At 41.6% G+C, this 17,225-nt stretch overlaps 1 protein-coding gene across 1 annotated transcript in view; it reads left to right on the top strand.

Annotated features, from left to right (window-relative positions):
- The window catches only part of Fam171b (family with sequence similarity 171 member B), a 52,601-nt gene extending 35,623 nt beyond the window's left edge, over window positions 1–16,978 (top strand). The window contains exons 2-8 of the mRNA XM_038337800.1: window positions 1,667–1,900; window positions 3,749–3,841; window positions 6,989–7,147; window positions 8,238–8,408; window positions 11,652–11,768; window positions 14,325–14,448; window positions 15,297–16,978. Of these exons, the coding sequence (XP_038193728.1) occupies window positions 1,667–1,900; window positions 3,749–3,841; window positions 6,989–7,147; window positions 8,238–8,408; window positions 11,652–11,768; window positions 14,325–14,448; window positions 15,297–16,644 (2,246 nt within the window). The 3' untranslated portion in view covers window positions 16,645–16,978. The remainder of the gene's footprint in view (window positions 1–1,666; window positions 1,901–3,748; window positions 3,842–6,988; window positions 7,148–8,237; window positions 8,409–11,651; window positions 11,769–14,324; window positions 14,449–15,296) is intronic.
- Window positions 16,979–17,225: the final 247 nt, after the last annotated feature.

Here is a 17,225-nt window from a genome sequence, read left to right as displayed (position 1 = left end):
TTGGGAGAGGGACTGGGGAAGGGATGCTGTGGATATGTAGTGCTTCTGGCTGCCGGTGCTGCCTGCTTCAGCAGCTGCCCCGTGGAAGCCAGAATATTCTGTTTAAGTCACGAGCAGGTAACTCTAAACAACTTGTGCCTTTTAAATTGTTTTGTTGAGACATTCAAGCTCTCCTCCGATGTTTTGCTCCTTTCTCTTTTCAAAATGCTTTTGCTGTAGCTTATACTGGGTTGAGAGACAAACCATGTTCAAGGATTGAGGAAAGAGGCCCAGAGATCACAATGAGTGTTTGTTTTTAAGGACTGAGGAGGGGGGGATAAACCAGTACATGTGATGAAGGCCACCACTAAGGGATAATTTGGGACAAAGAGCATGGGAGGTGGTATCAGAGGGACTTCCTGGCTTCATTCCTTGCCTTAACGTTAGGAGGTACCTATTAGATTTGCTGAAGAGGATAACAAGTAGTTCTAATAATGAACCCAGTGTGTGTGTGTGTGTGTGTATCTCAGAAAATGCCCATGTTTTAGGATTCCAGCTTCACTACATGGAATTGGGGAGGAAACAACCACAAGACCAAAGATGGTTAGTCTTTCTCCAAGCTGGACTTGAGAGGAACTTGCTAGCCAGGCCTCCTTGTGTCCTCAGCTTCCTGGGTCGCCAGGGACCAACACTGTAGTGCTGATAATTGTTTCTCCCCCCAAGAATGTTTTCTAATCACATATGTAGAACATTCTGGGGAGGGTTGTTTTACATCATTTTATCGGTCGAGCCCAGCTTTGGGTCATCTAGAGCCAGTGTTTCCATTTTGCTCTCTCTGTTCTTTCATAAGCTTAGAGCAGATGGGATTTTCTATTATTTTGTGAATTTCTTTAAGGATCTTACCCACCCAGTGGGATTTTTTTTGTTGAAGAGCTCATTACTAATAGTCATGTTAACAGTCAAACTTATTTGCATTAACTTCATTTTTTTTTTTACCTTAAGTAATTATCATTCCCCAGTGTTCCAGACGAGCATGTGGCCTTCAGGGTGACAGACCTGTGGTCACGCACATACTTAAAGATAGCACAGTGGATCTTGGCTCACTCCAGAGTCTGCTCACGGCGTGTTCTGGTGTTTCTTCCCGAAGGCATGGCCATAACGCACATTCTTTGTTTTTGCCAGAAATCACGAGGGATAAACCCCAGCGAACATATAGTCAAGATCTGCCCTTGAGAAATAAGACCAGAGCTGGATGTAACCCCCACTGTCTTCACTTTAGATTAGTGTGACATCTTATGTGGGTAAAGAAGAATGTTTTTGGGTTTTCTTTTTTTAGGTTTTGGAAAAAGGTTTCTGTGTGATATTTCATGTAGTTGAAACGGTAACACATTTCCTGCCTTCTAGCCAACAGAAGATGGAGGAGCTTGCCATGAATGGGTGTATTCAGTTAGTGTTAAGATTCTGGAAGTTGAAAGCAGAAAAAGTAAAGATGTATTTTCCTCAAGAATTAATTGACTGGAATGGTTTCTGTACAGTCATTAATATATACCTCCTAAATTTTTTAAAAAAAGCTTTGTCTTGTTATTCAGAAGTACTGAATCACATTTTAATATGTGATGCCATACATTCTAGGGTTCGACCTGATTCGGTTTCTGTTTTGTTTTTTTTTTTTTTTTTCCCCTTCCAGTGTCTGTATTTTTGCTAAAAGTTCAGGTGAATGACATCATCAGTCGCCAGCGCCTGAGTCAAGCCGTTGTGGAGGTGTTTGTTAACTACACGAAGACGAATTCTACCGTAACTAGAAGCAATGGAGCAGTATTGATAAAAGTACCATACCAATTAGGACTCAGCTTAACCATCGTTGCTTACAAAGATGGCTACGTCTTGATGCCTCTGCCTTGGAAAACCGGAAGGATGCCAAGTTAGTACTTCTGTGGTATTTTGCATTCACAAACATAAAAATCTGTTGAGCTGCATGTGAGAATACCTACAAGAATCCCATATGTTTAGAAGGAAAGAAAAACTTGTAGAAAATACTCTTTGTCTGTTTGGGATGCCAAAACAAAACACAAACTAAGCAACTGTAAAGAACTGAGAGAGATATTTAACACAGTTCTGGGGGTGAGGAAGACCAAGATCTGATTAAGGGCGGTGGGTTTCATGTCTTGTGAAAGCCTGCTCTCTGATTAAGGGCGGTGGGTTTCATGTCTTGTGAAAGCCTGCTCTCTGATTCATACAGCTACGTTCCCTTTTATAGCCGTCACCTTCTCTCTTTGTCCTCACATGGAGGAAAGAGTCTTTGGTGCTATTTTTCAAGGCAATCTCATTCCATTGACGAAGCCCTCCCCACCCCCTTAACACCACAGCTTTCTTTGGTGGTGAAATTTAGGTTGACAAAGTCCTGGGATCATTGCAATCATGAAGGCAGTTTATCTTCCACTGCAGCTGGTGCATTGCCCAGTTGTGGAAGCTTGTGGTGATTCTCCTTTCCTGCAAAGGAACTTTTCTGATGAGGGCTGAGTGAGGCACTGTTCTATGGGTGTAGCGATATATCATTAGCCATCGGTCTATTGCTATGAGCTGTTAGCAGAATAATCATAGTAAGTTGCTCTTAGGGCCCATGACCTATTTAGTCTCATGCTCTTGGCCACTTCAGCAATGTCAGGTATGGGTTTCATCTCATGGAATGAGTCTTAAGTTCAATAAAGTGGTTGACTGGTCCCATCATATTTGTGCCACTATTATACCCGTCTGTCTTCCAGACGAGTCACTGTTGTAGGTCTCAGGGTGTGTAGCTGGGTGATACTGATGACCATCCATCCCTCCCCTCTGGTCGTGTGTACTTTCCAGCACCATGAATGATAGTCATTGGGACGAGGCTTAGTTGGTCATCGCTCAGTTTCTACACTGATATAAGTATGTGATGATTCAACAACAGACCCTTTACCATTAGGATGTGGGAGTAACCAGCAGCCTTGGCAACTGTCTCTGATGTTTGGAGATGGTGATCTAAGGGACCTCTTTGTCCAAGAACTCAATAAGATGGAACCATTCTTGGCACTGAAGGGTTTACTTCATGGTGGAAGATCTCTGGTGGGGTTTTGTCTTTCCCATCATATGATGATTCAGTTTAAACTTCTTTCACATTTGTATATATTTTAGGCAGCTTCTACAGTAGTAGGTTTCCACACGGCTTTGGAAAGGCCTTCAGTGTTACTGACCCTCCCCTCTGCTCTCCCTCCCCTCCCTCCCCATTGATTCTCCCTATTTGAGTTTCCCCTTGGTTTCCTTATAACTACATCCTATTTCCCTTTCCTTTGAAGGTCCCGTCCTCTGCCCTGGACCCTTGCTAGGTACCTTAGCCCCTGTGATTATTTTAATTGAAACACACACACACATCTAAAGCTTTAACATTAACATCTGTATGTATGGGAAAACATACAATATTTGTCTTTTTGGTTGCTGGTTACCTCACTTGGGATGATTGTTTCTAGCTCTGTCCGTCAATTTACCTGCAAGTTTTATTTTCTTTAGCAGCTGAATAATATCCCATGTATAAATGTACCTCCTTTTCATTATCCGTTCACCAGTTGGTGGACATCGAAGCTGTTTCCAGTTTCTGGTTATTACGAATAGAGCTGCAGTGAGCTTGGCTAAGCAGTGTCTGTGTAGTAGGATGTAGAAGCCCTTGAGGCACACTGTGCCAGAATGATGCCTGCCTCGGCTACCCCCACGTTGAACGTTGTGATCGTATTGTCCTCTTTTACAGTCTATTCTTCAGTTACACTTGCACTGTTCCCACAAAGCCAAGCCAACATATGGCTCTTTGAAGACACTGTTTTGATTACCGGAAAATTAGCTGGTAAGTGCGCCACTCTTTAGCTAAGGAAGTTCTTAGATTGATTATTTTATAAGAGAATCGTGGTTGATTATAACTTAGCAAAAGTCCAAGTTGGGTCCTGATGGTACACTGATCAGAACCAGTTCATATCTTATTATAAAGTTATATTTTTGGGCACTGAAAATAGTTATCTCCAGTACCCACTGCACACGGGAATATATATATATATATATATATATATATATATATATATATATATATATATATAGTACACACACACACACACACACACACACACACACATATATGTATGTATGTAGTGACAAGGACAGGCATGTTTCCCAGACCTCTGCACTTACTAACTTCCTTTTCCTCTTGTGCCTCCAGTGTTAATCTGGCTGCTAGGGAGGGAGAGGCCAGTGACTGGGGAGTTACCATTTCCTAGGCAGCCTTCTCTGGGGTACTTGGTACTTGCATGTCCCCTAAAAAGAGTGCAAAAAGCCTTGTTTGGGGGTGTTGGATGAGGGAGCTGTCCTCCCTCCTTTGCCAACTACAAAGATGAAAGTTTGACCTTCTCTTTACCTCCGTGTGCCCCTTAGTTGTTGCTTAGGGGAAAACTAGACATTCTGCTTCTCTTTCGATATCTAATGCCTTTATAAATTACAACTATTTGTTGGATTTGTATTGGTCAATTAATGTTCAGCACTAACATACTAGAAATGACTGAAAAGGCAGAAAATCCTCATGAATCAATCAAGAGAGGTGTGACCTAAAGAATTGCTTGTGAAAATTCACATTTAGAAGAGAATCTATGCAGTTCTAAGGTATTAAATAAAAACACTTAAAAGGACCGAAGTGAGAACCTGAACCTGGGCTCAATTAATCTCGGAGTGACTTATTTAGTAAGGCTTTGGACCCTCTTTCCCAAGATCTTTGAGCATTTTGACACTCATTTTGCTAGCGTGTGGCAGAATATGATGTGGAGTTTTGTTTGGAGATTAGAACGTGAAAAGGAGCTGTGTGGCAGCAGAGAGTACTGGTTTCATGCTGCTGGGGCTTTAATGAAACTAGATATAGATGTATCTGATGTTGTCACATCTCTCCATAAAGTGCCTACTTCTTTTCTTAGTGCTCATAAAATACTTCGTCAAGAAGACACTTGGTTTATATAATAGAAGTGTGTTCAGTATATGTGAATGTATTTGTGGGCAGGGGAATAGAAAAAAATGAAAGCCTTTCTTAGGAAATGCAGGTAATTTACATAGGATGCATATTTTTAGTTATAAGAAATTTGTATATTTCACACTATTAAGCCACATGTTTTTAAATTTTCATTGTTTAGGTTAACATACAAAAGTAGTGTATTTCATCATGATATCTGATGTGGGATTTCCCTCTGTATTCTTTGAATATCATCGGTTAGTAAAGGAACTGCTTTGAGCCAATAGCAGAGCTATGGAGGAACAGAGCTAGGTGGGAAAAACTAAACTGAATGGGGGGAGAGAGAAAGGCAGAGTCAGAGAGAAGCCATATAGCCATGCTGGAGACAGATGCTGGGGAACTTTAGCCGGTAAGCCACAGCCACATGGCAAAATACAGATTAATGAAGATAGGTTAAATTAATATGTAAGAGTTAGCCAATAAGAAGCTAGAGCTAATGGGCCAAGCAGTGATTTAAATAATATAGTTTCTGTGTGATTGCTTTGGGGCTAAGCGGCCAGGAACTAACTAGCAGCCTCCTCCTACAGAGATCTTCATATATAAAGGTCACATACTTCAAGAGAATGCATTAGATAATATTTTGAGTGATCTGAAAATATCAGAGTGTTTCTTCAAATATCTAACCAAATAATAGTAAAGATATAATTGTGCTGTTCTACTTCAATGTTTTGCATGTGTTATTTTTCTCCCTTTATGAAAAAAATCCTAGAAACTGATTTAAGAGTTATCTGACATTATTCTTTAAATCATCACACAAATCTTTAAAATTTGATACATTTTTTCATACTAATAACTTAAATGACTTCTTCTGCCTTTATTGGTGTTCTTATTAAAGTCCAAGACCAAAGATAATGTATCTGATAACTTACAATTTTAATTTTGAAATTGATCTGTGGCTTGTTGAGTTATGTTGGTTATAGAAATATCAATATGTCACCAAGGTCTCAATTGATAAACATCAGAAGAGAGTCAACTCAGCACCACTGAAATGAGGTAATATGTATACACCTGGAATCTGGCATTTGGGAGACTTTAAAATGACTGTGTGCCAATCTGATGGAGAAACCAATTCATTTTTGTGTGTGGGGCTGAAAGTCCTGAAGGGCGATTATTATTGAAAGTTGCTGAAAACCTCTCTTCAACTAGCATGACCCCACAGCAACTATTTATTTATCTTTTACTAAGCAGGGCCAACTTTAGCCAAGACTTAATCTGAAGGACTCCCAGTTGGAATAATTGACAAATACTTTTCCTTCTCACCATTTCTCAGTTCTACCCTGTGAACACTGCCTCCACTTTCAAACAAGCTCTCATTTTGGGTTACAAGATGGGATCCTGTGCGAGACAAAACAAACCTTCCATTCTGTATTCAGGCAAGCACACACCTCGTTAGTTGTGCTTGGGGGAAGAGGCTTGCTTGGTCTTGGCCTGCTCTGACACACTGTCAGCCCTTTGCTGTGGTAGAGCCATGCAGGCTGCGGAGGGTCGGTGTATGGTTTCCAACAGTGAGACCTGAAAGAGCTGAGAAAACATTCTGGGCAGAGTCAGTCGGGTCTGGTCTGGAGGTGCTTTGTGATCTAAAAGAAACATACATAACGTGAATGCTGTATGTTGCCTTTGTATGTTCCAGAACTTACATTACTTATGCCACACTGACATCTTTCCCCCAGCTTCTGTTTTACACTTCGGTTTCTCATGTGTATTCATATAAGCCTCCGTGGCTCATTTGTGGTTCACAGATTGATACTCTTGTGGACTAAAAGCACTCAATATGTAAATATATCAAAGGAGCTTCCTTAGTTCTGACTTTAAAGGAATTGTGCGAATGTTGGTGACGCTCAGAAATCATTACAACCACGTCCTGTGGGAGAAAATATCTGACCAGGGATGCTGTTCTTAATGTGCATGTGTTTTTGTCCACTTGCTAATGGGATTCCCTTTGTCCAGATGCCAAATCTCAACCAAGTGTTCAGTTCTCCAAAGCCTTCATCAAACTTCCTGACAACCACCAAATCAGCAACGTAACGGGCTATCTCACAGCTCTGCAACAGTTTCTAATGGTGGACAATTTTCTGTACACAACGGGAATCACTCTGAACAAACCAGGTATTTTTTAGGTTTTAAATATGTGATCATATTTCTAAAACACATCAGCACAAAAATTTTCCATCAGCTATCAGTTTTGTACGTAATATTAACCATTTGATTTTCATCAAAGCTTTTTAGGATACGTGTTGCTTTCAAAATACCTAGTATTAAATTTTCTAATTTCTTTTTATCAAAAATGGAATAATTAAGTGGGGTGTGGTGGCCCACATGTTTAATCCCAGCCCATGGAAGACAGAGGCAGGTGGATCTCTGTGAGTCTGAATCCAGTCTGGTCTACAAAGCGAGTTCTGGGGCAGTCAGAGCTGTTACACAGAGAAACTCTGTCTCTAAAAAGAAACAAAACAAAAAAGAATAATTATACCGAGACTTGGGCAGCATCCTCTCAAAATCCTGCTTTCAAAGTGTTGGACTTCTCTGCTCTGTCCAGCCTGGTGCCACTATGTGTTTACTGACTCTGACATGTCATCAGTGCACCAAAAGCCTAGATTTTATATAAAAGCACATGCCTCTGGCAGCCCCTCTGTTGGGTTACACAGTTCTAGAGCCCTGAAGTCTACAGGTGTTTTGTTCTGTAAAGATGAAAGTTAAGGTTAGCACTTAGGGCATAGAGTGTTCACTGGAGGCAGCGTGCCTGTGGAGGCCAGAAGACACCATTCAGGAGCCAGTGCTCTCCTTCCAACTTCACCTGAGTTGCAGATCTCAAACTCAGAATATCAGGTTTGTACAGCAAGTACCTTTACCCACTGAGCTGTCTCACTGGCCTGGGATTACGTCTTCAAAAACATTTGGTTGGATCCCAGTGTCCTTAAATTGGACAACGCTTTAGAGAATTAGATTAACAAAAACTTATACTAATTTGTCAGTGTTACATTATTAGCCAGTACTTATTTATTAAATATTTTGAAATTACATTTAAAAAATTACATTTTAAAAATCTTTAATGTACAGCCAATAGAATATATATTTGAATGAGTAGCAAATGATGAAGTAATAGAGTAAAATGAATTTTAGTTAGAGCCATAACAATCTATTATGTATATGCAACGTCTGTTTGAGTATAATCTTGATAAACTATACTCTCTTTTAGGTCTGGAAAACATTGAGCTGAATCCTCTTGCTGCGATATGTGTGAAGATATATTCTGGGGGGAACGAGTTGAAGGTGGATGGTGTTATCCATGTGTCTCTTCCTCTTCTACATACAAACACCGTAAGCATGGGAGATCGCATACCTGCGTGGACATTTGATATGAACACAGGTATGGTAGCTAAGAGAAAACAAACCGTTTTTCTTTTGGATATTTGGGTATTTCATCGCAGAGTTTTGTACACAGCTGGTCTGTCCCTAACATTACCATTTTGTACACTTTGTAAAGGACCATGTTGGCCTGACTGGTACGGTGTTTGCGAGGGGAAGGGAGGCTAATTCCTTGTCTTGGTTGCTTTTCCAGTAGCTATAATAAAGTACCCCAACACAACTTAAGAGAGGATTTATTTTAACTTCTAACCATCATGGTTATAGTCCATCACGGTTGGGAAGCTGCAGGCGGGGAGGTGGGGAGACAGCTGGTCACGAGTCACGCGGCATCCACAGACAAGAAGCAGACATCATCTGGATCATAGCCAGGTGACTGGTGCCACTCACAGTGGGTGTGTCTTCCTACTTCAGCTGACCCTCTCGAGATGATTCTCCACAGGCAGCCAGAGGAGGCCCCTTTCCCAAGGTGACTGCAGAGTTCATCAAGCTGACAACTGAGACTAACCGTCATATACATTATGTAAAAACAAACAAACAGACAAACATTTGAACACTATTCACCCACATTGTCTCGACTTCCTCTAACATTCTGAGGAAGAAATAATTTAAGGTTAGAAAATATTTCCTCAGGAAATCTTAGTCGGGAGTATGAGATTATCTAAAATCTTTGTTAAGACTGTCTAAAATGTATGCCACTACCTTGACATTGAATTACACACGAGATGGAGGGAGTGGTGATCCCCTGTTAGGTATCGATTTTATTCATTGCATTTTGCTTCCTTGATGGCACCTGGGAAGCGCTTTCTCCGCTGCAGCTTCTTAGTTTTGTTTTTGTTCCCATGCACGTGACGTAGTAGTCTAAGTTTCTAAAAGTAGATGAAGAGGCTGAGGAGTCCAGTCTCAAGTCCTTGCAGGACCTGCTCTGTCTCCCTTCTCACCCATTTCCTGTGTCCGCACCTTCCCAGCAGGAGGTTGCCGGTGGTGGAGCTTCTAACTGCGCACTTCACCAGGTTGCAGATCAATGGAAAGACCGCTATGCTTGGTGTAGTGGCCACAGCACAATCCCTGCTATGCGCCGTGTTGTAGAATAGAGTCGGTGCCAGAAGAATGCATGCATACATCATAGGATGAGCTGATACGCTGGTGCAGCATGGAATCCCAAACTCATCATATCATCTGAGAACGAGGATGGAAAGAAACCCAGGGGAGATGTGTGATGTGCGATGGGATGGGATTGCCACTGAGAAGGAAGGGGGATGTCCGCTGTGGAAAATAAGCTGCATGTGTTTGTGTTCTTCTGGTTAGTGGAAGCTGTTCAATCAACAGCCGTACTCCACTGCTTAGAGTTTTGGGCTATTTCAAATGAGATTTGGAATCTAGTTCCCTCATCAGCAATGCCATGTGGGACAAGTCATTTATGTGATTTGGGACTCAGTGACTTCTTATTACTTTAAAGAAGGTGCTGTTTGAGTTTTTGACTATTATTCTTGGCAAAGGCCTTTCTTAAATATTTCTTCGAGTGAAAGTTTTTAAACTGAGGGTTGCAGAGATGTCTAATTGGGTAAAGGGGTTTACATATAAGCCCACCAACCTGAGTTTGCCTCCCAGAACACAATCAGGAATGCAAGGAAAGAATCCATGTTACAAAGTTGTTCTTTGACCTCCACGTGCATCATGGCACATGTAACCTCATGCCACAGCCCCCACACACTCACACACAAATAATATTAATGTTTTAAAACTTCAATTGATTTATCATATATGCTTGGTTAAATTTAGCTTAACTAAAAGTGATAGATCGGGCCATCCTCTCATATCAAGTTTCTCTACTTTATTATTAACTGTTTTATCAATATTGCTGAAAATTGTTGAATTTATTTTCTTTTGTATGACTGACCAAACTAATATTGCACAGATACATTTTATTTACCTATTCATTTGCTGGCAGACATCTTCCTTGATTCCATATCTTGGCTATTGTAAGCAATGATGTAGTAAACATGGAGCTGAAGGGTCCAAAAATGGTCAGGCGAGATTAGTTTTAGTGTCCCATAACATATTGGAGTAGCTTATCTGAAATAAGTTCTGATATGTTCCAAAACAGCTAGACGAATTCAGAGGCTTGCATCATATAAATGTAACTGGTGTGTGTAAAAGGTGATGGACGTGCTGTTTTATGTAAATATCTGTGAATTTATACTCTATGTCATAAGTATATTATGTGTGAAATAAGGGTAAAAATAATATAGCCCACTTTACATTTTGTAAATTATAATTCCAATATATACCAAACTTTTAAGTAGCCGTGTTAGCTATTTGTGCATAACATTTCATCAAAGGTTTAGATTTTACTGAATTCACTTGGTATAGATGACAAAAATCCATTGGAGTTAGGAGACAGTTTGAGCTTTTCAAAACTGAGTGTGAGGCTGTGTATTCCTTGTGTTGGCTGAATGAGGTGCATTTTGTGGGAAGACACTGGTCTCCAAATAAGACTTAAGGGGGCTCAACTGCAGGCTCACTTAGTCACGGGTGCTGCAGTGGTCTGGATTCTACTTTGACCATTTCCTCCTGGATCTCCCTGATTCTGTTTTCCATTGTAAAGAAGACCAGATCTGGGCTTGCTTCCCAGTTACGGCACCATGCCTGCAGTGAACGGCTTTAATTTCTGACACCTCAGATGAAAACTGCATGGGGAAATCTGACTCATTCACGGATGCAGCTCGGGAGAGAAAAGAAACAGTTCTGGGAAAACTCTCAGTAGCGTTAGAACGATTAGAACGACGGCTCTTAAAGTGATAAGGCCCCCAAAACACGTGTGGTGTGTGTTTAGGACCAGTGAAGAAGAACCGCCTGTTGATGAATTGGGGTTTGTTCCTCTCTCGTTAGAGTCTCACATAATAAGTGTCCAGTGCTGGAGACTGAACTCTGGGATTCACTCACTTCACATCTTAGCTAGCCTGTAAATTAGAGTTTTGTTCCTCACAGCCTCAGGGTACATAAGTTGAGTTTTGTTATAATGAATTTCTCATTTAATCATGACAAATCATTCATATGTGTGTATTATATTAAGTATGATGTAATATTTAATATTGATCATGCTCGATATTTAGTAACATGGTGTTTTAAATTTCTGAAATGTTCTAAATTCTTTCATGACTATGAAAAACCTCTGTTTTCATACCTCAGCTTAAGGTTTAGAACTATCCCTGACTGTTGTTTGTTCACTTGTCACCTGTTTTAGGTGCTTGGGTGCATCACGGCTGGGGAATAGTCAAGGAGCATAACAGTCACCTGATTTGGACCTACGATGCCCCACATTTGGGCTACTGGATAGCAGCCCCATTCCCAGGAGCTAGAGGTACTGAAAAATGAAACAAAGTAATCTTAAAGGATAACACACATAGCATGCTGGAATTAATGTCAGCTGGGTTCCAGCTTGGGCTAAGCATTGCCATGAAGCAGCTGGATGAAATGAAACAACCTTCCTCCCCTTTTCTTGAACACAGCCAAAGGATTAAGCAAGCTCCATGTACTAGAGTCTTATTATTATTATAATATTATAATAATAATAATTATTATTATTAAGTCTCTTATTGCCACATCTAACGAATCTCTGAAGAATAAAGTTTGTTCCAGTATTATCTAAGTTTATGTTTCCATGAATAAATTCTACCCAGCACAGTTAGAGCCTCTGGCTACAAGAAATAGGGACATCTTGAGTAATTTGTTGAAAGGTGAAGAATATGTGCATAGTTTACAGGATCCTGGGGAAGGCAGACGTCTCTGCAGCTCCAGAGGGCTGACCATAGCCTGCTTGTGTATGGCTGACAGGATCCCAGGGAAGGCAGACATATCTGCAGCTCCAGAGGGCTAGCCATAGCCTGCTTGTGTGTGGCTGACAGGATCCCGGGCATGGCAGCCGCCTCTAAAGCTGCAGCGAGCAGCCCAGAGCTTGCTCAGCTCTTCACACAGAAGCTGTCACCAACTCTAGTCCGTTCCAGTCTTTTCTCACACTGTGCCTGATCTACCTGCAGAGGAAGACTCTAAGGGACATGAGAGGAAAGGCTGTTGGATAGCGGTGTCTCCACATTGGTTCGGAAGAACAGATAGATGATGTACAAAATGGTTATTGACTTGACAGTTTAAACAGATGGTGGCTGGAAGCTGGTGGCCACACATCAAGAATTCTTCACTAAGGATGCTGTTCTCTCACACAGTATTTAACATGGTATCAAATTACGTAGGGAATCTGAATCTAAGGAAACCCCTCATTTATCACATCCAGTAAATTTATCAAAAAAATTTAAAAAGTTATGTATTTGATCTGCTAAGTCTTCCTGAATAGAATTGGGTGTAGTGATGCACACTTTAAATCAGCACTTGGGAGGCAGAGGTAGGGAGATCTCTGTGAGTTTGAAGCCAGTCTGGCTTACAGAGCAAGTTCCAGGACAGCCAGAGCTATGTAGTGAGACCTCATCTTGACAAAGCTGAAAAAACAAAACAAAACAAAACCAGATACCAAACAACAACAACAACAAAAAGCCCCAACAAAACAAAAACCAAAACAACACACAAAACCTTCCTGAATACAGAAGTGTCTTTCACATGCTAGAGGCTGGATGGGTCCTGTCAGCCTGGCAGTCACTAATTCAAATTAATTAAGAACCCCACAGTTCTGTATTTTGCTACCATGTGATTGGAGTTCCCATTATTACAATTTCCCTCGAAGTTCAAGTTAAGGCTTGGAAGCTAGGGCTACATATTTTAGGGTTTGTTTTCTCGGTGTCTTGGCAGCCAGTTACCGGTTCTATGAGAGCAAACCGTTGTGCAGCAATCAGCCATTTTAGTCGCTGTGTGATTTCTTTGCCTTTTAAGTTTGTGAGTGTTTGGAGTTGGCTGCTCTGCTCTTGGACTTGGCATGGTTCAAGTCCATCACGTTTTCTTTCAGAACTCAGGTTGAAGGCATGGGGACGTTCTGGGGTATACTCTTCCCATGTCAGAATGCCTCAGGAAGACGGCTAAGCCACATCACATGTATTGGTGCCTCGTTGAAGAGAGGCCCTTCCTCTTTGAGCAGTTTAACCGGAGAGTGATGTCTGGGTTCTGCACCTCTTCCCTGTATCTTCTGTCTGCTTCTAACAAAGAGCTTTGTTCTATATTTATTGAATAGCACAGAAGTAGGTGAGGAATCTCTTATCCCCCCCCCCTTTTATTTAACCAGCATTTACAAGGGAAAATTATTGATCCCCAAGTAGCACTCAAAACTGCAGCTAGGTGCTACCAACCAAATCCACCTGTTGATTCCAACAGTCACGGAGAATGTTTTCTTTAGGGTTGCTTTCAACATAGTGACCAACTTTCCGAAAAAGGGGGTCACAATGCATATAGATTATTCTTGGTCGGGGACATGGAAAAGTCACAAAGGAGAAACAGGGGAAATGATCTGAGATCAAAGCTATGCATTCAGTTTATTTTGTATAAGTGAATCACATGAGAATGCCAAGGCATAGTGAGGTTGGGTACATTGTTTCCTTAAAGGTAGGTTAAACCTAATAGGCTGAATACACAGTAACCACTTGAGTACATAATTTCAAATGATTTAATACATGTTATTGACTAGGATTCACTATTAGGCAAAGGGTTCATTTTCTGATGCCAAGTGGTCTTTTGAAAAAAAAAAAAAGCTGTTCCCATAATCATGCAGATCCTTTCAAGTGTTCAAAATTCATTGGTCAAAGCAAGTCAGCTGATAAATCCCACAGGGCATAAAAGGTGTACCCCATTCTTATAAGTCTACCACAGGATGAAAGCAAACCAATAGAAGCAGGCACACATCCTCAGCCTACCAGGATAAAACAAAACTAAAAGTCTAACCCACAATAACATGTTTTTGTCTTTATATTGAATCATGCAGGTTCAGGTAGAAATGAAGACTCCAAAGACATAACTGCCTACCACACAGTGTTCCTTACAGCCATATTAGGGGGAACGATTGTTATCATCATTGGATTTTTTGCTGTACTACTTTGTTATTGCAGGTAAGAACAGCACAAAGCTATGTGTATAAACAGTGGCCGTATTATAGCATAATTTCAGTATATTGCATGCATTATAAAGTTCATTTGTAGAAATTGTTATTAAGGTCTGGGTGGTTGGCTTAATGATTAAAAATACTTCTTCTGACTGAAGCAGCAAGCACAGGTCTGTAAGGGTCCATACCAGGTCCTCTGTGTATGTGTTATGGCTGTTAGCTTGGTGTCTTTGTGGAACTCCTCACAGTGGGAACAGGTGTGTCTGTTTTTTGCCTGCTCTTGGGATTCTTTTCCTCCAGTTGAGTTGTCTTGCCCAGCCTCTCTATGAGGGTTTTGCCTTGTCTTACTGTTTCTTGTTTTGTTGTGTTTAGTTGTTGTCTCTTGGAGGCCTGCTGTTTTATGAAGGGAAACAGAGAGAGAATAGAATCGGGGGAAGGGAGGAGGGAGAAGCTGGGAGAAGTGGACGGAGGAGAAACTGTTGTTGGGGTGTGCTATATGCAAGAAGAATCTATTTTCAAGAAATGAAACAAAACAAGCAACCAAAGAAGCAAACAAAACCTAGCTCTTCCAAAGGACCTGAGTTCTGTGTTATAGCTCTAGGGGCTCAGACATGCACATGCAAACATATAGATAATTTAAAAAATTGCAAAGATCCATTTAGCCTTTAATGTATGTAGATTGGAAATCAAAACAAATGCATTCTGAAAGCATCATTTGAAGGTGCGTGGTTGATCGGCAGTTATGATTCACCAGACAAGCTTTACATATTTGTATGTTTTGGTATACTTTCCTTTGGTGAGTCATATAGACTGTAACTTTTAGGTATCTTTTACTTTTTGCTTTTTCTGCTCTAGGGGTAAGTGTGGAACACCGCAGAAGAGAGAGAGAAATATCACTAAGCTTGAGACCCTCAAGAGAGACCAGACCACGTCAACAACACACATCAATCATATCAGTTCAGTCAAGGTTGCGCTGAAAGCCGAGGACAAGGTGCAGATATTCAATGCCCAGACCTCATCCTACAGCCCCCAGAAGAAGGAAACGACAAAGATGGAAACAGAAGAAAGAATTTCCATGGTGAAAACTCGGGACAATTTTAAGATCTACAACGAAGATGTTTCCTTTCTGTCAGTCAATCACAGTAATTACTCAAGAAACCCAACACAGTCGTTGGAGCCATGTATAGGAAGCAAACAACCGAAGCATATCAACAACAACCTCTCTCCACCGCTAGGGGACGCTCACGAGGAAAAGAGGTATCTCACCGGAAGTGAGGAGGTCTATGGGCGGTCCCGCATTCCCGAGCAGCTTATGCACATCTACAGCCAGCCCATTGCCATCCTTCAGACGTCAGACCTTTTCTCCACACCAGAACAGTTGCATGCTGCTAAGTCGGCCACTTTGCCACGAAAGGGCCAGTTAGTCTATGGCCAGTTGATAGAACCAGTAAACAGAGAGAACTTTACACAAACGTTGCCCAAGATGCCAATGCATTCTCACGTCCAGGCCCCAGATGCCAGAGAAGAGGACATTGTACTTGAAGGTCAGCAGAGCTTGCCGTCCCAGACTTCAGATTGGAGCCGATACTCCAACAGCTTGCTGGAGTCTGTATCTGTTCCTGGAACTCTAAACGAAGCTGTTGTAATGACTCCTTTCTCCTCGGAACTTCAAGGGATTTCAGAGCAGACCCTCCTGGAGCTGTCCAAAGGCAAACCCTCTCCCCATCCCAGGGCGTGGTTTGTGTCTCTCGATGGGAAGCCTGTGGCGCAAGTGAGACACTCCTTCATAGACCTGAAAAAAGGCAAGAGAACCCAGAGCAATGACACAAGTCTAGACTCGGGGGTGGATATGAATGAGCATCATTCAAGCAGAAAGCTCGAGAGGGAGAAGACATTCATCAAAAGCATGCATCAGCCCAAGATGCTTTACCTGGAAGACTTAGACCTGAGCAGCAGTGAGAGTGGAACCACAGTCTGCTCCCCCGAGGATGCTGCGTTGAGGCACATCTTGGACGGAGGGAGCGGAGTTATTCTAGAGCACCCTAGGGAAGAGTCTCCAGGAAGGAAAAGCAATGTGGAAGATTTTGAAGCCAACACATCTCCCACTAAAAAGAGGGGCCGACCACCACCCCTTGTCAAAAGAGACAGCAAGACTAACATCTGGAAGAAACGAGAGGAGCGTCCACTGATCCCCATAAACTAGTCGTGAGCGCCGTCTAGCTCTGTCGTTTCATGGTGTGCATTCTTGCTTCTTGTAAATTCTAGTATGGACTTAGGAAACTGAGACTGAGCCATCTCGTGGGCCTTAGACACATCTCAAGCAAAGCAGATGGTAAAATAACAGTTCAAAAATCAGAAATGCTTTCTCTAGCCTGTTCTTTTCATTCTCTTTGGAGTGATGAAGATATCCAAGTCTTCAAAATGTGAAACAATGTAAAGATGTTATCTGAAAGTTGCGCAGTTTGCCCACTGGTACCGACTCTTGAGAATACAAAGTGAGCTGTGTGCAGAAGCTGCTCTCCACACTCTTGTTTCTGCCTTGGTCGACATGGAACAGAAAGGCAGGTGTCTTCGGGCCTCATCCTCCTGCAGTGAGACTGTGATGTCTTTTCCTGCCTATGCTTAAAAATGACTTGATAAATGTCTGAATGAATGTTAAAGATCAAACAACACTTTTTTTTTTCTTTTTTAAGATCAGTGGCTTGTGGATTGTCAGCACCAAAATAAATCCTGTGCTCTTGTGACATGGGCAGGAAGCCCCCAGTTCATTATGGGAGATGCAAC

The sequence above is a fragment of the Arvicola amphibius genome, chromosome 7 (assembly GCF_903992535.2).
Source record: "Arvicola amphibius chromosome 7, mArvAmp1.2, whole genome shotgun sequence".
NCBI classification, from domain to species: Eukaryota; Metazoa; Chordata; class Mammalia; order Rodentia; family Cricetidae; genus Arvicola; species Arvicola amphibius.
Note: the sequence above shows the minus strand (reverse complement) of the source record. Positions and strands in the feature narration are given on the sequence as shown.